This window comes from Mastigoproctus giganteus, chromosome 5 (assembly GCF_048544385.1).
Source record: "Mastigoproctus giganteus isolate SK-2022 chromosome 5, ASM4854438v1, whole genome shotgun sequence".
Lineage (NCBI taxonomy): Eukaryota > Metazoa > Arthropoda > Arachnida > Uropygi > Thelyphonidae > Mastigoproctus > Mastigoproctus giganteus.
Window position 1 is genome coordinate 238,471,457 of NC_143579.1, and position 27,819 is coordinate 238,499,275.

Genomic DNA, 27,819 nt, shown 5'->3' on the forward strand with positions numbered 1-27,819 from the left:
ACAGTTGGATCAACTGATGATGTTACCAACAGCAAATTCAAAATGGGAGGCATTCAAAGAATTAATCTTGGAAGCTACTAGGCTTTACATACCAACTAAGAAATACTATTCAAGGTTTAGGACTAAACGAATGTCGGATGAATTGATGAGGCTTGTGACAGAGAAGAAAAATGTGTGGGATGCATATAAATTATCAGGTGACACAGAAGCCTATGGCAAATATAAACTAGTCTGTAATCAAGTCTCAAAGGAGGTTAGGCAGGCGAAGGCAGATTACGAGTAAACTTTGGCAAAGGACGCAAAGAAAAATAGCAGAGTTCTTTAGTTATGTAAACTCTAGAAGGAAACGGATGAATCAAATAGGACCATTTAACATAGATGGATGGACTATAGATGACCCTGCTCAAGTAGCTGATAAACTGAATGAGTATTTTGCATCTACATTTACACATGAGGATTTATTCAAGGAGAGGAATGCCAGAAGTTTATCAAACGCTAACAGGGAGCTAAGAGATTTTGTAATAACTGACAGCAAAGTGGAGGACAAATTGTTGAAGTTAAACATAAGAAAGGCACCCGGGGCAGATGAAATCTATCCAGTTATAATGAACGAGGCAGCAAGGGAAGTAAGCACACTCTTAGCCATAATTATGAGAGCATCTTTAGAGTCAGGGAAGGTCCCCCTGGACTGGAGATGTGCAAATGTATCCCCAGTTCACAAAGGGGGTTCAAAGGGTGACACAAATAATTATAGACCTATTAGTTTAACTTCTGTTCGGAGGAAAATAATGGAGTCACTAGTTAGAAAGGTTAATACAGGATCACATAGACAAGACAGCGATGTGCTCACAAAGGAACTGGATGCAAAAATTATTTTGATATCATATACTTGGATTTCAGGAAAGCTTTTGATATTGTTGCGCATGAAAGGCTGCTGCACAAATCGGAGCGGTATGGAATTAGCATTAGCATTAGTAGAGGCATATGATGCAAGAAAGCAACCTTATTCAGCATCAGCCAAAAAAAAAAAAAAAAAAAAAAACCACTTCCACTTCACCCCTCTGTTCGTTCAAAATACCTGTCCGGTTGAGCCTTAAACTTATTTAGGCTATAAACCTCCACTACAAGGGATGGAAGTCTCTGTTCCACCAACCAACCACCCGCTGGCTAAAGGCAAATTTCCTCACGTCTATCCTACATCTGTCTTTTCTCAATTTGAATTTATGCCCTCTCAGGTGATTATTCTGAGCGAGAGTAAGAATCCCATCAGCATTGAGCATGCTCAAACCATTCAAGGCTTTATACACCTCTATCAGATCACCTCGCTGGTGCCTAGTCTCCAGACACTGTAATTTGCAAAACTTAAGCCTTTCTTCGTAAGAGCAACCCTTTGTTCCATTCACTAATCTTGTTGCCCTTCTCTGTACTCGTTCCAGCAGCTCTACATCCTTCTTGAAATGAGGCCTCCAGACCTGTATACAGTACTCAAGGTGTGGCCTGACCAATGCCTTATACAAGGGAATAATCACATCCCTGTCCCTGCTAGAAAAATTCCTGTATATCATTGACAAAACACCATGAGCTACTCTTGCAGCCCGTCTGCACTGCTCAGAAAATTTCATATCTGCCTGCACAATTATCCCCAGATCCTTTTCATTCTCTACCATTGTCAGCGTAGTACCACAGAGTTGATACGTTGATCTGGGGTTACTGTTTCCCATATGTAGTACTTTACATTTGTCAATGTTAAACTTCATTTGCCACCTCTCAGCCCATCTGCTCAACCTTTCCAGATCCTGTTGCAGCAGCATAGCATCAGTAGTGTCCTTAACAACCCTGCCAACCTTTGTATCGTCTGCAAACTTGGACATTAAGCCTGATACACCATCATCAATATCATTTATAAATACAGAAAACAACAATGGACCCAACACTGAGCCCTGAGGGACTCCACTAATAACATTAGTCCACGTTGAGCAGTGTCCATTGATTACCACACTCTGTCTTCTGCCACTCAACCATCCCTTTATCCATAGCAGCAATTTGCCTCCAATGCCACACTGCTCCAATTTGTGCAGCAGTCTTCCATGCGCAACAGTATCAAAACCTTTCTAAGATCCAAATATATAATATCAAAGTTATTCCCTGCATCCAGTTCTTTTGTGACTACATCATAGTATCCAATCAAATTGGTCAGACAAGACCTGCCCTTAACAAAACCATGCTGTGTCTGAGCTATAACTGAATTCTTGTCCAGATGATCCTGCAGTGCTTCTTTAACCAGTACCTCCATTAATTTTCCTGGAACCGAAGTTAAACTAACAGGTCTATAATTACTTGTGTCAGCCTTTGATCCTCCTTTGTGAATTGGGGTTACATTTGCACATCTCCAGTCCATGGGTACCTCCCCTGAGTCCAAAGAAGCTCTCATAATTATGGCTAAGTGTTTGCTTACTTCCTTTGCTGCCTCCTTTAATATAACTGGATAGATCCCATCCACCCCAGGTGCCTTTTTTATGTTTATCCTCAACAATTTTTCCTCCACTTTACTCTCAGTTATTAGAAAATCATCTAGCTCACTGTCAATGTTTACTTCACCTATGACATTCCCCTTCCTGAATAACTCCTCATGTGTGAATGTAGATGCAAAATACTCGTTTAGATTGTTAGCCACCTGAGCAGGATCCTCAACTGTTGAACCATCAACATCCAGTGGACCAATCTGATTCATCCCTTTCCTTCTTGAGTTTAAATATGTAAAGAACTCTTTTCTGTTTTTCTTTGCATCCTTTGCCAAGGATTTCTCATAATCTGCCTTTGCTTGCCTAATCTGCTTTGTGACTTGGTTACAGACCAACTTATATCTATCATAGGCTTCCATGTCACCCATTAATTTGTATGTATCCCATGCATTTTTCTTCTCTGCCATGTCTCATTAGTTCATCTGACAACCATTTAGGCCTAAACCTTGAACAATATTTCTTAGTTGGTATGTAAAGCCTAGTAGCTTCCAAGATTAGTTCCTTGAATGCTTCCCATTTTGAATTTGCTGTTGGTAACATCATCAGTTGGTCCCACTGTATAGAATTTAAATACTGTCTCAGACCATCATAGTCGCCTTTACGAAAGCAAAAACCCTTCCCTTTGCCTCTGATGGTAGTTACCTCCTTGAGTAAATCCCACTTCAGCACACTGTGATCACTGCCACCTAGTGGTTCCTTTATCTGCAGATTCTTAATGCATGAAGAATCACTACTGATAATCAGGTCAAGAGTATTACTCCCTCTAGTTGCCTCCTGAACATGCTGATGTAGAAAACAATCATCCAATAAATCCACAAAAGCCTTGCTAGTGTGTGAGTGACCAACCCACAAATTCCAGTCAATATCTGGGAAATTAAAATCTCCCATTATAAGACTCTCTGATTTACTGGCCCACTCTATTTCTCCGAACAGTTTCTTATTATACTGATCAGAGTCATTAGGCCTATAGCACACTCCTACTCTCAATTTTGATCTCCCAATGCTTATGTCACACCAAACTGACTCGACACTGCACTGTCCAGCGATGTCGACTGGCTTCACTTCCTTGGATTTTATGTGTTTTTTAACTAATAGCATAACCCCTCCTCCCTTCCTATCCTGTCTTACTTCCTTGCTGTAGCCGTTGCCTTGCTGTAGACGTTGTACTCCCCAAATTGCAGTTCTGCATCCCTTATATCTGTGTGACACCACATCTCTGATATCCCAACAATATCTGCGTTTGATGTTTTGAGCAATACCTCAAATTCATCAAATTTATTTACCAAACTCCTGGCATTGGTGTACACGCAAGTATACATGCACCTGTTCTTCCTCTTAGCCACCCTAACACAACCCATGTGTTTACTTGTACCGCAATGACTTCCAGCAGTCTCTGAAATATCCTGCATCTTGTTTTTCAGGCTTCTGCTCATTCCAATAGAAGCAGTGCAAGAATCTCTTTCACCTCTGCCAGTGGCTACTGTTAATCTATTAGTCTTTGTCTCCCCCCCCCAAGCTAGCAGTTTTCCGACCCACCTAACACTGCCTCGATAGCATCAGCAAATATTCTTGCACCCTTTCTATTTAAGTGTATCCCATCCCTGTAGAAGCAATCTCTCCTGTTAACAAGTACAGACCAGGCTGAAAAAAATTCTACCCCTTGAGCCTTGCACAATCTTTCCAGGGCCGAATTGATCGACAGGGCTCTCATCATATACTCCCTCCTATCGTGTCTGGACAGAATTGCACACACTTTCAAATTCAACCCTAATTCACGGCTTTTTTTCAACAGTGACCGGTACTTGTTAAGTAATTCCGCTGGTCTCCTACTCTTAATATCATTAGTGCCAACGTGTACCACTATATCAACTTTTGTGCCCTTAAAAGATGATATCCGCTCTACAACGTCATCAACCTTTGCCCCTGGCAGACATATCCTGGTCCTGTTCCACCTGTCCTTTTTACAAAGCATGTTCCCCGTTTCCCTGACAATAGAGTCACCAACAACTACTAGTTCCTGTGGGACCAGCGCATTCTGCCTTGGGGGCTGCCTCTGTGTTGCAAGATGACCAAGTGCAAGCTCTGGCGTTGACGTGGGCAGCTGAGAGCTTGATGGGCCCCTCAATTTATTTCCTTGGAGGGCATCCACCCTGTCCTTCAAGGTCTCATATAGGCCCATAACAACACTGAGTTGTCGCCTAATTTCCTTGCACTCCTTGCATCGTGCACACACAAAGACATCCCCCATGGCAGTATCATGTCCCGTACCCGATTGCTCCGCAAACATCCAGCAAACAGTGCATCTTAAAAGGCTGTGATTCAGAGGGCAACTGCCCCCCTCAGTTCTCCCCTGAGCCACAGCACTCCCATTACCTTGGGAATTAAGGGCACTGCAATGGATAAAGGGATGGTTGAGTGGGAGACGGCAGAGAGTGGTAATAAATAGACACTGCTCTACGCGGCCTAATGATGTAATTGGAGTCCCCCAGAGTTCGGTGCTGGGCTCATTGTTGTTTTGTTATTTATCAATGATATTGAAGAAGGTATATCAGGTTTAATGTCCAAGTTTGCAGATGATACAAAGTTGGCAGGGTTGTTAATGACACTAAAGACAGTATACTACTGCAACAGGATCTAGAAAAGTTAGGCAGATGGGCTGAGAAGTGGCAACTAAAGTTTAGCATTAACAAATGCAAAGTGCTGCATATGGGTAGCAATAACCCAACAGAAACGTACTACCAACTGTGTGGTACTACACTCAGGGAGGTGAAGAATGAAAAAGACATGGGGTGATTTATGCAATCAGATATGAAGTTCTCTGAACAGTGCAGACGGGCTGCCAGAGCAGGTGTGATATATATTTGTAGGGATTTTGCTAGCAGGGAAAAGGAGGTGATTATCCCTCTATATAAGGCAATGGTCAGGCCACACCTTGAGTACTGTATACAGGTCTGGAAGCCTCATTTTAGAAACGATGTAGAGTTTCTAGAACGATTACAGAGAAGGCCAACAAACCTGGTGAAGGGAACAAAGGGGGTGCTCTTATGAAGAAAGGCTGGTTGCAAATTGCAGCTTCTGGAGACTAGGTACCTGCGAGTCGATCTCATTGTGGTGTATAAAGCCTTGAATGGATTGAGCAGGCTCAATCCATTGAAGGCTGATGGGATTCTTCCTCTTGCTCAGATTACAAACCCAAGGGGGCATAGATTCAAACTGAGGAAAGACAGTTGTAGAATAGATGTGTGGAAGTTTGCCTTTAGCAAGCGGGTAGTTGATTGGTGGAACAGACTTCCATCTTTCGTTGTGGAAGTGGATAGCCTAAATAAATTTAAAGTTGAACTAGACAAATATTTGGAGTGACTGGATGGGTGGAATGGGAAGGGGTTTTTTTTTTTTTTTTTTGGCTGGTGCTGTATAAGCTTGCTTTCTTGCCTCATATGCCTCAACTAATGCTAGTAAGACTAAAAGACCTTGACAGCAACCTGATACGAGCCCTGTGCATTAACATATAAAGAGATTTTGGCCAAATACGTCCAAACACTGCTCTCCAAAATGTATCCGGACACCAGTCGGTTTCATATTGACTTCTCTTTAACTAACTGCAATAACATATCCCTTTTTTATGCTACTCCTTTTAATGCGGTTCCCGTTTGTACGCTACGACATTCTCTATCTTCATTCCCAGGATGGTGGAGTGATAGACTGCACAAGGAATAGTCCAGGATTTCTTCAGAATAGTGTGATCAGTTAAGTATCGATATGGAACGTGCTCCTTTCGTCACCCGACGGTCTAGTTAATCCTACAGGTGTTTCATACAGGGGTTCAAATCGAAACTTACCAACGGCCATTCTAACTTAGGCACATTCATGATCGTGAAACATTCTCTAACAGGAGCAGCCCTCATATGTAGCACAGTTAGTAGAATCACCGTCCTCCCGAAACCAGGTGGAAAAGACCTGAGTTTGTAACAGAAACTTTGCCATCTGGGTCTTGAGAATCACTTGCAAAGGACTGACTGCTGCTTCTCTAATCAACGTTTCCAAATTAATATCCTGCCCAAAATGGAAAATATTTTAACAAATATTTTGCATGGAAGCATTTACAGAAGCGTTTCTTCAGAAACAATAACGAATTGTAAACTTGTATTTGTTGTTCCATTGGGTATGGTCTCGACTGATGAATTGTTTCCATGAAACATCGTGAGGTTTAATCAATAGACCTTTTTGGTTTGATATTCCATTAAGTCACAGTCGTCATTTCTCTGAAATCACATTAAGGCTTGCACAAACATAAAACAAAGGTTTAAAACATTAAATCGTTCAGTTTTAATGAATTCACATCTTCCCGGGTACGTTACGAAAGTTACTAATATTGAGGCGATATATTGGCCACTGTTATTTCCAACGCAGTCGTCTCCTTGGTGATGGTGTTTACAGACATCAGATCTCTCGCGCTTTCTCTCAGCCGAATGATTTTATCTATCAGTTATGTAAATGAGAACGGTCTCTTGTTGCCCCACCACCACTTTGAGCGACCAGTTTAATTCAGATGATGTAAGGAAGAGAAGACCATCCTGTTGTGTCATCAGCCTCAGGCACACCTCTGCCACGTAAGTCTTTTAAAATTTGTGCTGACAGGTATTCAATGAATTCTGGGCACGAGCGATAATTATAATTAATATTTCAGATGTCACTTAAAGAAGAAAATGAAGTTAATCCCAAATGATCCGAAGAAAGTCTTTAAACTGATGTTTTTTCTGACCTGCTTCTCGGGATTCTTTTATCAAATTTCGAAGTTCCTGGACACATACTTGGATTATCCCAGTGTGATGACTGTGGGTATATCCAAACCCACGGAGGTAGCTCTCCCTGCAATCACTGTGTGCAATGCAAACGTGTAAGTTTACGTACCAAGTATATTAGATTAGGATATTTTTTGTGATTTAAAGTAATTTGTGAGAAATCCTATTTTAAAATAATTCGTCTACTTTTTTTGACCCGAGTGCATACTCAGAATACCTAGTATGAATACCCAGAATAATTTCTCGGTTATGATGCCTATGAACTTTTAAAATTGTAAAATCGACTTACCCGAAAACTACACTTATACGTCTTCTAAAAGGAGGATTTAAAACTATTTTCTAATTTGATCATCGAAATGAATTGTTTTACTTTGAAAGGAGGTAAGGAACTTAGAAAGAAACTACTTCTCTTGTAATATACACAGTTATCACAGAATAATCACCACCACTTAATACCAAATCGATTTACCATTCGCACGGATAATAGCTGCTATTCGCCTAGGCATTGGCCCCCCACTAGGTATCTGAGGGTTCCCGGATCTTCAGACATGGAGCCAGAAAGCCATTCCACATTGCAGGAATAGGTGACGGTTGCATGTCAATACGCCTCACTTCCCGTTCCAAAATATCCCACAGGTGTTCAGTTGGATTGAGGTCAGGTGTCTTTGGAGGCCAATCAAGATGGGTGATATCTTCACTATGTTCTTTGAACTACTGGTGCACAGTGCGGGCCTGAAGGCAGCGCGTATTATCGTCTTCGAAGGTTTGATTTCTGTCCTTGAAACAATGCAACATGGCAGGGAACACATGGTCTCCTAAGAGCTGCAGCAAGACCCCACCAGTGATACGTTGGTCCATAGGGGTTATAGTTTTTGCCAGCCAAATATGTTCCATATTAAGCAACCTGCGCCACCTGCCTGGATAGTGGACACTGTACATGAAGAGGCAATGAACTCATGCTACTTGCAACACACACATGAAGACTGTTGTAGTAGTAGAGGGGTTTTAGGAGAATCGGTGACTAAGGCCATTTTGCTTCCTGTGTACTATCTGTAAATTGCATGTTGTGTGGTCAGTTTTTTGTTTGCTCGACAAAAATCCAAGTTTTCGGGAGAAAAAACCATGTTACCCTTGCCTGAGATCGACTATCTCAGCCACGATCGATACACTTAGAAAACTTCGTTTTCTAAGTGTATCGATCGATATCACCCATTCACCAATTCTAAGTGATTCACCATTCAGTTACTTCGGTATTACAAGATGGTTGATGGCGAAGAAGTTTTCATTTAACTTATTAAAATATATTGTGTTTTTTCTTTATTAATCTAAAGATTTCAAGAATTATATCGACAGGTAAAATTGTTGAGTCAGATTTAAGAATTAGGATAATTAAACTGGGAGAAGGGAAGATATACGGATAAAAAGATGGCTACTTTATCAGCAAGTTGGTGACTATTGCTCTTCCACATCTTTTCACAGAGTCTACAATGTTCTTCGAGGTTCATTAGTCACAATGGGCAAGACGAGAGGCTTAAATGATTTTGAATGTAGCATGGTAGTAGGCGCAAAAACAGCAACCCAGCAGGACTTTTCACTTTTCAGCCGACAACCAACCGGGTCCTTTTTCTTTCAGCAAATCAAAAGTAGGTAGGTTACAGTGAGATCAGAGCAGCAACATTGGACAGCGGAGGACTAAAAAATGCCTGCTCAGACGAATTATGGTTCCTTGATGAGATAACCAGAATATGGCAAAATCAGCATGAGTCCGTGGGCTCATCCCTAGTCCGTAATCCTTAGATAAACCGCCATCACAGTGACAGCGGTTTAACGATGTGGAGAGCGTTTTCGTGGTGTACGTTGGTCTCCTTGATGCCAGTGCGACAACATTTATATGCCACAAGTTATCTGGAAACTGTTTCTGACTAGGAGCATCCCTTCATGCCACATTATCAGCAGGTTTAAACGTATCCATGTGTTAATAGATCCTTCCAACAGGACAATGAAATATGTCACAAGACCAGAATTGGATCCAAGAAGAGAAAAGTGAATTCCATCTACTGAACTGCCTCCCCAGTCACCAGATATTGATCCAATTGAGTAACTGTGGTGGAACGAGCATTTCGAAGTGGAGATTTGCAACGATCCAATTTGAAAAAACTGATTGCGGAAGGTATCCTGTGAAACGCTTTAAACACTTTATGAGTGCATGCCACGACGAATCCAGGTTGTTCAGAGGGCTAAAGAAGGATCTACAAGTTATTAAGTAGTTAATAGCGTGGCTAAAGTGGTTACTCGGGGTATATTGAAATGTTTATATTCCATTACTGTGTATTTCGGTGAGCTATGCTTAAATTATTTATTAAGATATGCAAATAAGTGAAATGAATTCCTTACTAAATAAGTGCTCTTTTGACGTTGTATTAAAGACTACGAAGATCTGCGTATTGTAACAGATTCCCTGATGTATGCCATAATTCATTTGCATGGAACGATCGAGCCTGCAAAATTCTACCTTCGTTCTGTACAGGACACCAAAAGGTAAGAAGTTACAAACTCTGCTGTTTCTCTTTCTTTCAATTTTAAAAATTAAGAAGCCTTTTTGATGTGTTTTGGTAACCTTTTAGAATAATTCTTGAGGTAATCATTCAGATGTATTTATATCAGAGGCATTTATAATTATAATTATAATTTACATTAATTTTATCTACTGCAGTTCACATATAACTATTCGATATTGAACGAATTTGCAAAAGGGATAACCAGAAAAGAAATGAAGACGTTTGGCCATCAGAAGACGCCCATGATAGAAAAATGCACATTTATAAAATCTCAGGAACAGGAACATTGCAAGTAAGCGTGTGCTATCTAATTCTGGACCTATTGTTTATTTATTTTTAAAATGATCTTAACACAAAGATGTGCATCTTTTTAATAAAATTCGAAATCAATCAAAATGTCGAAATCCGTATTATTATTGATTATTAGTAAGCCTGATTCATGGGGGGAAGCGAACTTTTTCTACAAAGGGACCCCGGTTTGAATCCCATCGCGGGAAAAAAAATCGCGGAGGACAGAACAAACTCGCGAAAGCTGCGTCATTGGAGCGTCTTCCTCCAACGTCGAAGTGATGGCAGAGGAAGAGAATGGCACCAGATTATGGTTTGGCATTCACTAACATCCACCACCAATGGTGGATGTTAGTGAATGTCAAACTTAAACAGGCCCACTGCCATAGCTAGATGAAGATGCGTTGTAGAAATATTGAATATACTGCATTGTGTGTGTGTGTATAAAGTCACTCGCGTTCAGGACTTAGGCACAGGGGTCGTTGTGAGATGTAAGAGACAATCTCCTGTGGACGACAGTGGAGCGAGTGGCGCTGCCCCAGTATGGCTACCACAACTGTAGGGCAAAACTCTCCAGCCCAACCAACTGGAAGTACTTCCACTTCAACTATGCTAGTGAAGTAAAAGTAAAAGCCAACGCATGAAGTGCAGCATTTAAATGAATACGTTTATGCGAATATACTACGCAGCAACGAAGAGAGAGGCAGACATGACAATGTACAGATCGAAACTACACACCTAGCGGTTGGAACGATTCCCGATCATTTAGGTCACCGAACAGCAGACCAGAGCTGGACCATCGTCAAGAAGAACGTGATCACTCCTGCAATCTTGGAAAAAATTAAGCAGAGTGTCAGTGAAGAACAACAAACACCAACGAATATGAACACAAGAATTGCAGGAGGAACAGCAAGTCCAAGAACTACAATCCGGAGCAGCTAAGGTGGAAACAGAGGAGATCACAATATCAGAATAGAAGAAGAGTGGAAGTAAGCCCTAGCAGAATTCGAGGAAATGGACCTCACAGAGACCCAACAGAATTCTTTGACAAGTCACAGACTACCTCAATACGCGAATAATACCAGATTATCTCAATAAAAGGAAGTATTACTAGACACCATCGGCGCAGCCATTTACTGTGCCACTCCAGCAGCCACTAGGATGAACGGAAGGCAACCAGAGAATAACATGACACAAAATGAAAAGATAAGGAACCACAAACCTATGAAAAAAGGCTACAGCAGAAGGTAGAAGAGATAAGGGTGAAGATATCTGACCAATACCAACAGAAGTAAGAAGCTGATCAAAAAGTGAAGGCAAGCAAGACAACACCTACAAATCGAATTCAAATTATTATTTTAGGGTTGCCCGTATGTGAATACATTAACCCGTATTTGTGTCTGTAAATTGAGTGTGTTCTATGGTCGATTTGCCTGTTCTGCTGGACGAAAAAACCCCAGTTTCTGGGAGTGGGGAAACCTTGCTATCTATGCCTGAGACCGACTAACTCAGCCACGGAGTGAAAAAAGCCCATTAAAGTTCCTCGCGACATCAACGGGATTCGAACCCAGGCCTTTTCCACCCGGAAAAGGAGGACGGTGACGATACCACTGTGTTAACCGCGCAGACAGACAACATCCACAGCAAACACGAGATCTACAATCAGAGAATCGAAGAATACCTTGACATCCTCAAGCAAAAATTCCTCACACTTAGCAAGAGACTTCACCGTTACAGGGAGAGTGTTCAGAGAAAAGCAGACAACAGGACATTTGATGACAGCCGAACAGCCTTCTACAGAAAAGTCGAACAAGAGGAGAAGGAAGGCAACGGACCCCAACCAGAATGTACTCGATGAGTTTTGGAAAAACCTGTGGAGCATTGAAGTTAGTCAGAACGGCCGTGCACCCTGAATTGATCTAGAAAGGAAGAAATCCAAGAATATGCGAGAGATGACAGAATGGAAGATTCGGGAGGAAGATATACAACAGTTTATCAAGAAGTCCCACAACTAGCGAACCCCAGGAAATGATAATATCCTCAACTAGTCGTATAAAAAGTTCAGTTAAACACACAGGTACATAGAAGAGCACTTCACCCAGAGAATAATGCAATCTGGCACAATCGCAGAGTCTCTGATTCAAGGAATCACCTACCTGAGGGCCAAGGGCACCACAAACGCAGAATGTACAGACCAATCACTTGTCTTCCAACAATGAATAAGTTCGGTGACCAGTTGCATAACTAAGAAGATATCAGACCACCTGGAGCTCCAGAACATCATGGCGGCGCAGCAGAAAGGATGTAATCAGATGAGCAGAGGATGCAAAGAGCAATTGACCATTGACGCTGCAGTTAGGGTGCAAGCCTACAAAACGCACCGCAACATGAACACGGCCTATATTGACTACCGCAAGGCCTTCGACTCCCTGCAGATCGACAAAGTCAACACGACACTGACACACTTCCTAGAAGCAACCATGGAATAATGGAGGATCACTATGAAGGTCGAGAACAGCACGACCAAACTGATACCCATCAGAAGGGCAGTCATCCTGGGAGATGCCCTGAGCCTACTATGGTTCTGTCTAGCACTCAATCCACCGTCCACCATACTCAATAACAGCAAGTACGGATATACCCAAGAAGAAGGGAAGGCAAACCTGTACAACCTCTCTCTCTTACCTGATGTACATGAATGATATCAAACTCTATGCCGCAACTGAGAATCATCTCGACAGCTCCTCCAGATCATCGAAGAGTTCAGCACTTTGACATCAGGATAGAATTTGGCTGCCTAGACAAATGCAAAATCCATGGATTTCGTCAAGAGCATCCATCTGGACGAAACTACCAGCTTAAGACCGGTGAAGAGATTAAAGCCATTACAGAGGGAGAGACAACAAATATCTAGGGATAGGCAGGCCCATGAATAAGAACACAAGGAGATCAAAGCCTACCTCACTGCGAAATACCATCAGAGACTGAGAAGCCCACTAAAATCAAAGCCGAATGGCGGGAACATGGTTACAGCCATAAACACTTATGCAGTCCCAGTACTGAAAAAACTCAAACTATATTGTTAGGGCCACCCATAATTTCTTATATATGTCCGAAACCAAACTATTATATTAAGCCACCCGAATATTTAAATTCATATGCCATGCTGTGTGTCTTATGTCTGTAAATTGCGTGTGTTCTTTGGTCGATTTGCCTGTTTTGCTTGACGAAAAAACCCCCAGTTTCTGGGGAAAAAACCTTGCTATCTATGCCGCGGAGTGATAAAGTCCATTAAAGTTCCTCGCGTCATCGACGGGATTCGAAACCGTGCCTTTTCCACCCGGTGACGATACCACTGTGCTACCGCGCAGACACAGTCCCAGTACTAACGTAATCCTTCAGGATCATAGATAGGACAAACATCGAGCTGAAGGAGATTAAGAGATCGAGTTGGCGACTCCGGGTGGTGTTCGAAATAGAGAGAGAGACTGGCCATAGCAAGTAAAAAAGAAGGAGGGGATTAACTGACCTTAGTTTCTCTTAGTGAACAAGAGAAAAAGGCATTTAAGAACATACGGGATTACCTCTAGGAAAACAGCACCAATCAACTGTACGTAGCCATAAGAAAGACAGAACAATAATACTCAACCTCAACAAGGGTATCACACTCACAGAGATAGAAGAAACAAAGACAGAAAAATTGGCAAAGAAGACGTCCAATGGCAAGAACTGCAATGACCTCCACCACTACATTGATAAGATGGCTTTAAACGCTTGGCTCACGAACTGAATGCCCTTCACGGAGGATGAAGGATCATGGTCGCTATTCAAGGACAGGCAATCAACATCAGGAACTACAGGAAATACATCACCATGAATCCATGAGCAAGAGATGACGCATGTCGACGATGCCACTTGGTCACAGAAAAACAATCTATCACATCACCGCAGGATACAGTTTGATCACCCAGACACAGTACACTCACAGACTCGATCAGGTGGCCAAGACAATACGTTAGAGGCCAGGGCAAAAACACCAGCTGATCAAAGCTAGTTTACCGTATTACAAGTACGAGTAAGTAGTGGGACTGTGCCATCATAACGGGGAAGACGATCCCGCACAACAGACCAGACATAACCCTCATCGACAAGAAAGAAGGGCTACCTACCTGATCGACACAGCAGTGCTCAACACCAGCAACCTCCAGAAATATAGGAGGAAAAGATCAGAAAGTACTTAGACCTAAGACAGGAAGTCAAAGATATGTGGCATATGGAACAAGTTATGACCATGCTGATCGTGTCAACAACAGGCATGGTGCCAAAGAACCTCCGTAAGAACCTAGCAACAATAGGCATCCCAGAGAACACACACGGAACTCCAGAAAGCCACGATCCTGAACAGTTCCTCGACTACGTGGCTGAGTTAGTTGGTCTCAGGCGAGGGGGCATGGTTTTTTTTTATACCGGAAACTCGGGTTTTATGTTGCACTAAACAGAAAATCGACCACAGTTTCTGATGCTCCTAAAACCCTACAACAACTTAGCAGACCCTGGTTCCGGTGGTATTTCATCCAGTTCCAATTCGATGTTTAAGCAGTTAGTTACCTGGTTGTATTTGGGGTACACGACTTCTGTTATAAGAGGAAAAGAAACTTAACAAAATTACTATATTTCCTTCCACAGATTTCTTTTAAATGTACATATAATTATGCAATTAAATATGTCATTGGTGTAGTTTGACGAAGATAAGGTACGTTCCCATCGTGCAGTCCAAACTTCACCACAACTGCTATACGTTGTTTTCTTTGATGGAACAAGAAGATGCGGTACCAGAGGTTATACCGACATCCACAGGTGAGTTAATTTAATCATTGATGTCACATATATTGGGTTGTTTGTAGGTGTTTATAATTTTAACAGTTGTCTCGATTATTACATTTTCTTTGTCGAAACGGTAATTCAGTCAATTGACCATACCCTTGGCCAAGCCAAATACACCGTCAATACATGTAATGGTTATTGTAGACCAGAAGATATTGCAATAAGGATCCCCATTACTGGCATAATTTTTCCTTTTTCTAGAAATCGAATTAAAAGTGAATTTGGAACCGGGTGAATATGCTGATTTTCTAAACAAACCTATTACCGGCTACGTATCTATCCATGACGCGAGAATTCTTGCAAATCCCTTCCAAGATGGATTCTCTGTGCAACCCGAAAGGACCTACAGGGTCATGCCAAGGGTGGTGAGTGAAAACTAGATTCTTGATCATGTTTATCAGAAATGGTAAAGCAGACATTTTGGTTTGTTGACTTAATACTTTTTGTTTGTAGTAATAAAATGAGAAAGTTTGAAAATTTAATTTTCTTTATTTCTCAGACAGAAAAGCAGCTCCTTCCTTTTCCCTATGACACCAACTGTTCTGACTACAGTTCGCTTCACAAGGACCCAAGTGGTGTCCCCACACAACAGGTAAATGAGTTACATTACTGTGTCAAAAACCTCTTTATAATTTTAGGCAATTGTGTTGTATTTTGGACCGTTAATAATCGATGTTGCCAATCTTTTGATGGAAAGTGGGATGATCACCATATAAATGGGGATCCGTTGGAATGGCAGTCCAAAAATTAATTCACAAGCATTTTCCTGTATATTTTGGATTTTGTTTGATTTTTCTAGAAGCAACCAACAAGGTTGCTTGGCCTACTTCAGAAGCCGTGCCAATTCAAAAGTGTATCATTCGTCAGCGAAAGGGTACAGAACACCATCTATGGAGTATAAGAGGGTAGTGGAAGTTCTCTAGATTTATTTTGGGCAAAAAATGATGTGGATACGCATTAAAATCTCAATCTATAAATCGCTAAAGGTGACGTTGAAGTGAATGTTCAACAGCCGAGTTGGTTCTGAAAGTGCCAGGGCAATTATCACACTAAATTCCTCTGATAAAACCTATTTTTCAGCAGTTTGGCTCCTCAAATGGGCAACTCACACCTTAAATCAGAACTGCTATCGCCCAATCTCTGTCGTCGACTGTTTGAACTTAATAGTGCTAGGAGGCTACCACTACAGTAAAACAGAGCCACCTCCCCCAAACTCTGTTGCTCAAAAGCACTTTCATCTCGCTGATCTGCTCTTTTACAACAAATTCTCCGGATGCATGTTTCCACTAGTTGCTAATCTCATAAAATTTACAGTGACCAGGTCTGCAGAAAGAGTATTCTGCGCCATTTTCTGATCTCATCCTCTCTTCGCGGTGAATCCTTGAACTCTTTGTAATGACTCTGTTCCATTAATGCCAGAGTTCTCTCCCAAAAGATCAGTTTGTAACTCATATAAGATTCTGGGTATGGTTAAAGACTCAAAATACGTCTTCTCAGAGCGCCTTAAACATTCTCAATTGGATTCCGGTCTAGAGACCCAATTCACCTATGAAATTCCTGATAGACGGTTTTAAGGAATTCTCAGAGAATCTCACGGCTATCACAGTTTCCATTTTGGCAGTTTGTTCATGTATTTCGCATTATACCTCTCCAGACCATCAGACACTTCCCCTCTAGCGGTCCCTTTTCCAGATGTTCATGGGGAGATTAAAAATCCCAAACCTCGGACGTTTCGAGTGATGAATGTTATTTAATTTCGTTTCAGATGTGCATTGATGACTGTAAAAGAAAGAAATCTTTGGAGTCATGTGGATGTGTTGACAGAACTATTTCTTTATACATTACACCTGACGAATATTGTCCTTTTGGTAAGTTTCTCTTCAGTTTATTAAACACTGACAAAGAGGGAAGTCCCTCGTTCCAATTTTTACTTAAAAATAACGCTTGCAGGGTAAATTTAAGACAATTTAAGACAAATGTAAAAATTTAAATTTTTTTATTTATTATTTTACAAAATATAAATAATTTTTTATTCTGATTACAGTGTATGCACTTTATTAAAAATTAGTAGGGCCACCATTTATCCGAATTACTGTCTGTACATGTCGTGGCGTGAATTCCACTAAGTGTCTGAAGAAGTCTAGTTCCAGCTGCTGTATTGTGGTCGGTAGAGAACTACGAAGTCGAACTGCCCTTTCCAATGTATCCCAGACATTCTCAGATGGAAAAAAATCTGGAGAATTTACGCGAGGAAACTCTCCAGATTACGATGGATTCTTTCAAGAATCCATCGTAATCTGGCCAAAAATGGAGCATTCGGGTGAAGTTGGTTCTATACGACAGAAAGATATCTTCTCCACTGTGGCTCTTTCTAAACGTTCTCCAAATCTTTCTGAAAATGGCAATATCACCTGTCTTCTCCATGACAGCGCTGACTAAGAAATCCCAAGAAAGTGTACAATATTTAAAATAACATGAATTATCTTTATTGCTGTTAAAAGCACAGCTTGGCACGCATTAGCGATGTAGATGGCAGATGCCATCATTTAGAACTCGGGAACAGTTTCAGCCACAAGATTAGGCAGGAGTTATTCCAGTTGAACAGAAGCGACTCACTCTAGGAGAATTCGACAGTATTTGTAATCGGTGGCCATTTTCTACAGGTTGACACCAAAACGCAGGAGTGCCTGGGCAGGTAGGAAACTATCACAAAGTTTCAGACTATTGTATTTCAGGATTAGTGTGGGGTTAGACCTCAAGGATAGCGAAGGATTCTGCAACTGACGAAAGTTCCAGATGTTCGGGGGATCTATCACTCCTGTGGACATTTTTACAGTAGTCATTAAGCTCCTGATGTCAATTAGCTTTGGGACCCTGGGTACATTTAATTGTTCAGCTATGTCCGTGGTTCTCGATTGAGGAGAGCGGCGATGCTACTTTGTGGCCCATTTCAGGATCCAGTATTCACATACGAGGTCTGAAGCGAGGGCGAAGCAGGTTTTAGCAGCCGGGTACACTGTAGTTTGTAGATATCTGATAGTGGTTGCAGCATCTTCAACAGGATATGGCCACAGTAGGATATCGAGCAAGTGCTATTTTGCTCTTCAGCATTAGGTTTTAAATCGCTTACGGAGGTACTCTGTGTGAGCATCAAATCTCAGATTGGATCAAAATGGAAGCAGAGGTCTTTATAGCTGGTAACAACTGGGATGAGAGTGCCGCAAACTGATGGCTAAATTACTGCTGGTCGCTATTTGAGGGAAAAATTATTATTGAAGATTTAGACGGTTAAGGTTTGGCCCAAACATCTTCGAGTAAATTTATTTGATAGTAAGGATCTTGAGTTCACACTATGCGACAACTTATATTTGCATACCTTCTGTTTAATTATCTGTTGATGCTAATTGCAAATGATTTTTTAAAAATATTTACTGACATCTGTATATAAATTTGAAATTGTTGCAGTATTTAAAAAAGAACAGATTGTTTACTTGCAGATACCACTTGTTTGACAACTGAAAAGAACCAACAGTGTGCAACTACTTGTCAGCAATCCTGCCAGTAAGTAGAAAAAACCTAACTGGAACCTGTTGCCATTTATCAGCCCATATTTCAATGTTAAACTGCAATTGTCACCTTTCAATATCTTTCCTGCCATCTTTTATTTTGATTTCAATTTGTGAGAGACCTTGAAAATATTTCTTTTCTGTTTTGGTGACGTCAATTTAAGAAATGAAAGGTTACGAATCCTTCAAATTTTACCTTATTTTTTGAAGGCTGATTAGAAAATGGGGAACTTTTATTTTCAAGAATTGGATTAAAATCTTAAAATCTATTAAAATAAAATAGATTAAACTAAAAATTTAATGGTTCTGCTCGTATTACGTTCTCTTTAACTTTTGCTTCTGCTCAGAAACATTATTAAATGAAATAACTGAGACGTATCTTTTCAAATTTCAGCTCAGTGAGATACGATCTGCTCATCCAGGCAACTGTGACGAAAGGAATAGAGGTAAAAAATTAAGAATTCAATTATGGAAATTGGTGTTATTTTTCTCAAAAGACAAAAAATACCATTTAAATCATCTTAATATTGCAATAATGAACTCTTTCAGCTTTTTGTAACTCCCGGATTATTTCGTTAAAAATTACCACCATTGCGGTACTCCTAAGTCACACAATTCTCAAGAAGAACAAGAGGTAGGACTTCCCTACACATTTTACTTGCTGCTTTTGGTCGCACCCACCGTGGATAATGACTTAGAATTCCCGAGGGTGGTTGGGAGTAGTTGCTGATCAATTGTTTCATAATCCTCTCTGTACCATCTTCACTTGATCTACAGGTTCCAGATTCAGCAACAGCAGGGGGTAACTGTATTATGTTTCTCAAACCAATACACGATTCAAGCACCTTGACACCGAATAATCTCAAACCGCAGAGGTCATGTAATTTGTCCATTATATTGTCTTCTTCATCCTCGCTTCCAGAGATGCTCCTCTTTTGACCCAACGATCATCCCAAGCAACTGCATGTCACATTGATGTGTACCTTAAGAGTTGAGTATATTTGAAAAATGTATTAAAACGAGCGTGTCTTCCTCCAACTTAGCAAATCAGTAAGACAAATTATTAATAAGAAATGAGAAAAATATTTACTGTTTCATTAATTTTGGTTTTAATTTCAGTTTTCTAAGACGAATGCTTTGGATTTCAACAGATTGTAAGTAAATTACGTTTCCTTATTTTCAATCAAACCTCATTTAGATACAATTTATGCTCGATGCTGACATTTTGTTGCATTTTTCAGGCAGAAACCACCCCTCATCCGAGTGTCTTTCAAAGATTCCGAGCACGTGCAGTATTCTTATCAGCCAAAGTATTCGGTAAGGATCGTATCAATATTTTTCAGTTGATTATCTCTTTCGGTTCTACCTTCTGCATCGTTAAACTTGGTACAAAACTATAAAACATTTTTATCCCTTTTTCTTTGAGAAGGTGGTTTCAAAAACGAACATTGAGCAAAGAAATGACGAAATAAAAAAAGAGCTTGGAATTCAACTTTGGTCGTTCAAAAGAACATCGTCTCCATATCTGTAGAAAAGGAATGCAGAAGGAAAAGAACGGCTGTATGACAGGAAGTAGAGGGATTTTGCGAGTGAAAGCTAGATAACTGATTCAATCCTTGAATCCATTATCGATTCAATTGATCAAGGTTCAAGGATTCAGTTTGTGAAAATTGCATTTGTATTAAAAACTGACAGAAATGTCCGGATGCAAGGTCAGAGATCAGGAGATAATTCCATTCATCACCACTAGACCGGACATACTTTACTATAAATGTGACAAAACTTTTAACAGTCCACCCAAGAGATAACCAGCAACAAATCACTAAAGCCATTAATTTAAAACTCCAGCATCTCGCTCAATATTTGCTTATCTTTGATTCGCAAACAAATCCTCCAAAATCTGCAACGATAATTTTCTTAATTAAACTAATCGGACCACATGTTCCAGCGATGCTGAAAAACTCTTTAACCCGAAGTTCTACAACCACATAGATCGAGGAGGATTTTTTGAACCAAACTGCAATACCACAAACATCTTGAAGTCCCTCGTATCATATCACCGGAAGTCCAGTTGAAAAGTGTGGTTATTTGCTATATTATTTCCTTTTTTTTTGTAAATTTCTATCTTACTGTATACATTAATCAGAATATTAATATCTGCCATTTTTATGAAAATATTATTTGTTTTAGGACGTTGAAATCTTCAGCTACGTCGGGGGGTACATCGGCATATGGTTAGGTCTCTCTTTGCTCAGCGTGTATGACATCTTGGAGAATTTCGCGATCATAGCATGGAACAGACTATGGTCACGGAAACGAAGTAAAACAGTAAAAGTTCGAGCTGTTGGAAATTCAACAATTCACCACTTGTAGGAAGTAATTTTGAGTTTCTCCAACTTTTTTATATTTTTTTTCCAATCAACTTGATGTTCAAAACCTCTAAACTAAATATGTATAACTGATGATACAAATCTGTTGTCTCTATACCATCTCTGCTGCATAGAAGCCTTCTCTTGGCAATTATACTAACGATTTATAAGATTGTAATGATAATAATAAACCCTTGTTTAGTTTAATGGCATTTCTCAATAAATTCTTTTCTGCACTTTTACATTTGTTGTATCTTTTTAATGAGACATACACATTGCCATTCATGACAGAGCTCAATGTCCTATGATACACGATATTCCATCAGCACAGGAGGTGTCAAAAATAACGCAGTAAGGCAATCCAGTCATTGGTATCATCTACAAAAAAGCGATCCAACACTATTTCTTGAAAATCAAACCTACACCATCACTTTCCCAGAACCTTACTTCACACGTACCGTACCGTACTTAACAGTTGGAAAGAATTCTTAGCCACTACCAGAACCAGGTTCTCCCACCTGATTGAACCATCATATTTTGGCATTCACCACAATCTTTCCTCCACGATCCTGGACCTCACGAATGATTTTATTGGGTGGGGTTTACAGGCAATTTTCTTTTGTTTGATCTGGTTCGGACACTTTTCTAGAAAAATGCTCATTCATCACGTTTGTGATTCAACTTTTCTTTGTCCACTTCGGAAAAGCATTCCACGAAGTGATTCAGGGCAACTTCAGGGAACTGCATCTCTCCACTTGGAATTTCGCTTGCACCTGTTCACACCTGTTATCAATGCCACTGGCAAAATAATGACGCCACTTTCATCATTCTCAATGGTGATAATATCTTCATATCCTACAAAAAAAACCTGCAACATTCATCTATCCATCCCTTCAAAACGTTTGTTTGGTTTTTCCTTGAATTTATTTAAACCAGCCAATTCAACAACAATGAATGGAAGTTTCTTCCAGCAATCAACCACCAGCTGAATGAAGGAAAAAATCTGCACATCCTTCTTCAATTTGAATCTGTGCTTCAATTTGAATTTGTGCGTAGGCTGAGCAAGAGGAAGAATCTCAGCTTTGAGTCTGTTCAAACCATTCAAAGCCTTAAGCACCTCAATAAAGCTACCCAGCAGGTGCCTAGTCTCTAGACACTGCAATTTGTAGAACTGAAGCCTTTCTTGGTAAGACCACTCCCTTTTATTCCCCTCACCAACTCACATCCCTTCTCTGTGCTCGTTCCACCAACTTTACATCCATCCTAAAATATTTTTCTTGATACTGCTGAATTGTCACACTGTAATTACTGTCATTAACCGCCCTGTCAACCTTTGTATCATCTGCAAACTTGGATATTAGTCCTGATATACCTTCATCAATATCATTAATGAATATAGAAAACAACAATGGACCAACACGGAACCCTGAGGGACCCCACTAATAACATTAGTCCACGAGGAGAAGCGTCCATTGATTACCACTCTGTCTTCTCCCATTCAACCATCCCATTGCAGTAATCCCCCAATGCTATACTGCTCCAATTTGTACAACAGTCTTTGGTGTGCAAGAGTATCAAAAGCTTTGCTGAAATCCAAGTACATGACATCAAAATAATTTTTTGCATCCAGTTCCTTTGTCACTGCCTCATAGTGTCCAGTGAAATTGGTCAGACAAAGCGACGGTCTACCTGTTACCTGCAACGAAAGAATTTGGTGATTGATATGAATCTTCCACTAATCCCACAACGGATTTCGTCCTGACAGGTCTCTTATAATGGGTGTGATTAATATTGATGTGGCCAAAGAAACTTTAATCGGTTTGCATCGTAGTTGATAGGATTGCCGTCCTCCCCTTAATGAACAAATGAACCAATATGCTAAGAGCTCTGCGGAGTGATTCAAAATTCATGTAATACAAAATGACAGAACAAATAAGTGCAAATGTATCTCCAATACATAAGGGCGGTTCTAAGAGTCAAATGGGAAATTGATGGCCGGTTAGTCTAACTTCAGTAGTAGAGAAAATCGTGGAGGCAATGATCAAGGGTGGAATTCAGGATCATTTAGATAGAAAAGGAATTCTGAAGGATACTCAGCACAGTGTTGAAAGGGAAATTCATATTTAACTAATCTAGTTAACTATTTTGACAGGGTCACTCAAGACCTGGACATAGGGAATAATTTCGATATAGTTTATTTTGATTTCAGCAAAGCATTTGACTCAGTTCCACATGCGCGGTTACTTTATAAGCTGGAACAGGTGGGAATCAAAGGGAAAATCCATCCCTAGATGGATAACTGAACGGCTTGAGAGCAGGAGGCAGAGGGTTGTGATAAAAGGTTATTCCTCAGATTGGGTTGACATAAGAAGTGGGGTTCCCCAAGGATCAGTATTAGGACCACTGTTGTTTTTGATTTTCATAAATGACATCGATGAAGGGATAGAGGGTGTGTTGTCTAAATTTGAAGATGATATAAAGATTGGTAGAGTAGTTAATGATCACCGCGAAGCAGAGCTTCTTCAGAGTAATCTAGATAGACTTCAGGGATGGTCAGAAAAGTGGCAGCTATGCTTTAATCCAGCAAAGTGTAAGGTATTGCACTTGGGGAACGGTAATCCCAAAATAACTTATACACCTGGTTGAGCTGAACTAAAGCCGGTAGTGGAGGAAAGGGCTTGGGTGATATAATACGGTCAGACATGAAGTTCTTCGAGCATTGTAGACAGCTTGCAAGGAAGGCTCATGGTTTCCTATTGAACAATTGCTAGTGGAGATAAGGACGTCGTAATCCCATTATATAAGGCTGTTGTTAGACCGCACTTCGAATTCTGTGTTCAAGTATGGAGACCGCACCTAAAGAAAGACATCGAGCTTCTTGAAAGGGTCCAAAGGCGGGTAACTCGCCTGGTGAGATCGGCAAAAGGGCATCCTTATGAAGAAAGACTTCGAATATGTGGGTTGCAGAGTTTGGAAACTAGACACCTTAGAGGAGATTTGATTGAGGTGTTTAAGGCTCTGAGAGGCATCAGTAAAATGAATGAGGACGAAATTTTCACGGTTATAAATGACTCTAGAACTAAGGGGCCATAATTTCAAATTACGGGGGGGGGGAGATATTTAGACTGGATTGCAGGAAGTTTTATTTTAGCCAGCGAGTTATAAATTACTGGAACAAGTTACCTACATCGGTGGTAGAGGCTGACAGTCTGGGGAAATTCAGAGGTCAGCTGGATAGTTTACTACGGGAGGAGGGGCATGGTTTTGTATTTTCTTTTATTTTATTATTCATTATTTTTTTAAAAATTCCGTTCTTATTATTATTTTCTTTTTTTTTTCTTTTTTTAACTTTGCAGCATAAGCCATGGGCTTTCTTGCACCATGTGGCCCTTGCTAATACTGTATGGTGTGCAAAATTTAAGGACCAGTCAGGTTTTCAATTGTAGCTTCTCATAGGAGTGGCCTGGATATGGAAAAAGCATACCAAAGGAACCTTGAGGTACAGAAATAATGAAGGAAACAACAACGGAAACAAAACGGTACAGAGGGACTTTATTCAAAAATGGCAACATAGCACTGGCTGCCATGATACAGATGCATCACTGCCAAAGATGGAACAAAGAGAATTGGTGGTCCTCAGTAGGAGATATGGGTACCTCTAATGTCGATGCACCGCCTGTTCACACTTAGAACATTGTTGATAAATTTTTGCGGTAACATCGTCCATTCCTCTGTCAGCGCCATCGTCAGCTGGTGAACATTTTCTGGTGGGTGTGGACGTACCGCTAGGCGTCTCTCTAGAGCGTCCCACATGTGTTGGATGGGATTTAGATCGAGGGGAACGGACAGGCCAATCCATACGAACAATGTCCTCACTTTCCAAAAGCATATCAACAGCTGCAGTGCGATGGGGTATGGCGTTATCATCCATAAACACGAACTCGGGGCCAATGGCACCTCGGAACAGACGCACATGGGGAAGGATTACCTCAGTACAGTACCGCCTTCCAGTATCTGGAGTTGTGTACATCCATCCAAGATAACGCCTCCCCAGACGAGAACACCTTGACCGCCATATCGAACCCTTTCAGTGATATCCAGAATCCCTGCTGAGTCTGAATCTACTCTCATCAGTAAAGAGTACTTTAAGTAAAGATTTTGTGGTTGTAACCTGTAGAAATAGTGTTGGTCCTTAAGTTTTGCACACCAATGTAATACTAATTTACGATTAATGACGTTCTTTCAGTTGTTTGTTAGATGAAACAAATATTTCGGCTGGTAACTGAGGAAAGCCTTATGGATGATCCATCCACAAGAATATCCATTTATCCAATTTGATTTCTTCCATCGAATACTCAGATAATTTCTTGCATGCTGAGAAACATGATGCAACTCACAGATGACATTTATTTCAATGAGAGATTGTGGTCATCCTGGCCCATGGAAAATTAATTAATATAATCCTCAGATGAATATAAAGTTAAAAGGCTGTAGGTTGTTCAACTGGAGAATTGATTCGTGTGCATGTAAATACTTGGTGAGTGTATTTCGTAGCGCGAACCCAAATGTTGAGTCTTTCTTCTCGTGCATGTAGATTCAATATATATTTATAATATGACTGACAAAAGTGCTCTTTTTTATTGAATCTTAAACAACTAGTGATTTTCTACATCATATTGGATATCACTTAAATACAGATTACAAATTCACATTTTCCTTATCCGTGCTGGAATGTATATAAATTACATCGATATTTTAGTTGATGGGGCAGGGCCACGTTGCTAGATCATGCGAACGTTCACTTATTCTTTAAAAGATTTTAACAATTTATTAATAAATAATAAAAAGAATCAAAAAGTGGTGTACCGTTAGCGAGATTGAGTCTCCTAGAACACGAGTTGATGACTAGAGAAAAATCGAACCGAGAGAGCTCGATAGACACCTAATTGGCTGATTCTGTATCGAGGGATCTCTCTCTCTCTCGAGTCCAGCCCGAGGATGTGATCTTTCAATACATAACACTGGTTCCACAGGAGTTAGTGTTATTAGGGAAGTCAATTTTAAGAGAAACCGGAAATATTTTATGGTGGAACAGAAAAGATAGATGGAACAGAACTAGAGTATGTCTGCTCGGTGCAAAAATGGATGATGTGACCAACCAGCTATTAGCTTTTAATTAGCTATTAGCACGAACACTTGATGGTGGTACTGAGGGGATCTTTATTCGATCCATGTGGGTACTATTGACTTAAAACATAATCGAACTGATCACTTCGTCATGAAGTTAATTGTCTGACGGCATCAGGGGTTTCCCCCATCTCCCCGAAGTATGAGGTCATGCTGGAAAGAGAAGACACAAAATGATTTTGTGTCTGCAATTCTGCCAAGACATGATAGGAGGGAATAAGTGATTAGCCTTTTGGATTAATTCCGGACTGAGGCTACGCAAAGCTTGTGGGTAGGAATTTTTGCCAGCATGGCTTGTCTTAGTTAATAAGAGAAATTTCTTTCGTAAAGATGGAATTCATTTGAACACAGGAGGTGGGTTTTTGCTAATGTCCTTGAGGTGATTAAAGATTCAGAGAATTGCGAATGACGATTCTTGGAGAGGTATTGGAACTATGCTGATTGGTGACAAGGGAAAAAGCACAATGCACCCTCACTGTGGTTGTATTACTGTAATTCAACCATAATACAACAATATTTGTAAATGTATTATACACAGAAATTAATATTGAATTAGCTGCAAAAGCTATCAATAGTCAGATACCAAGGGAAAAACTTGTTCAGTTGGGAGAGGGAGTCATGAGGCATTATAGACTGGCAATATGCCTCGAGGAAACCAATATTTTTATAAGGCAATGGTGAAGCCATGCCTTGAGTACTGCGTACAGGTCTGGAGGCCTCATTTTAGGAAGGATGTAGATTTGCTTGAGCGTGTACAGAGAAGGGCAACAATATTGGTGAGGTGAATGGAGGAATCCTCTTACCAAGAGAGGCTTAAGTTCTACAAATTGCAGTGGCTGGAGACTAGGCACCTGCGCGGTGATCTGATTGAGGTGTATACGGCCTTGAATGGGCTGAGCACGCTGAATTCTGATGGGATTTTTCCACTTGTTCGGATTACAAACCTAAGGGGGCATAAATTCAAATTAAGGAAAGACAGATATAGAATAGATGTGCGGCAATTTGCCTTAAGGAAATTTGCCGTTGTGGAAGTTGATAGCTTAAATAAATTCGAGGAGGAACTGGACAAACGTTTAGAGGGAATGGTTGTGTGAATCTTTTTTTTTTTTTTTTTGGCTGATGCTACATAAGCTCATACGCTTGCTTTCTTGCATCACGCGCCTCTATTACTATTACTATTAAAGCAGCAGAGACTCATCCTCGACTTGGTTCTGAACAAAGACCCAAACCACATCCCAAATTTGGCAAAATAAGAATCAATAACGATAGTTACCTCAATGTCCTGAAATGGATGGTGTTCAAAGAGATTTCTGTAGTGAAAGGAAAAGGATGACAATAGAGGTTAACGGATTGATTGAGCAAAGAAAAAAGCATGGAATAATTACATTATCGCGAGACACTGAATTATGTGAGTGTTTTAAGAGAAACGAAACCACTAATGATGTCAGGTAGGCGAAATCCTCGTCTTTTCAAGCTCTTCGAACAAAAGATTTTATATTCAAATCTATTTTTTTTATATAGATACAGAGAAATGCCTTTTCCTTGCTTGATTTAATACTAATACCAATACTGATATTAATACTAAATCTTTTGTACTCTGACGAATGTCTTCGTGCTTCTAATTCTTTTCTTCTCTGACGAAC

General features: G+C 40.4%; 1 protein-coding gene across 1 annotated transcript in view; it reads left to right on the top strand.

Annotated features, from left to right (window-relative positions):
- LOC150086313 (transcription factor RFX4-like) overlaps window positions 1-20,993 on the top strand; it is a 50,357-nt gene extending 29,364 nt beyond the window's left edge. The window contains exons 19-23 of the mRNA XM_090374858.1: window positions 9,751-9,862; window positions 16,820-16,922; window positions 19,740-19,774; window positions 19,862-19,937; window positions 20,811-20,993. Coding sequence (XP_090230984.1) covers window positions 9,751-9,862; window positions 16,820-16,922; window positions 19,740-19,774; window positions 19,862-19,937; window positions 20,811-20,993 — 509 coding nt within the window. The remainder of the gene's footprint in view (window positions 1-9,750; window positions 9,863-16,819; window positions 16,923-19,739; window positions 19,775-19,861; window positions 19,938-20,810) is intronic.
- The last annotated feature ends 6,826 nt before the right edge of the window (window positions 20,994-27,819 follow it).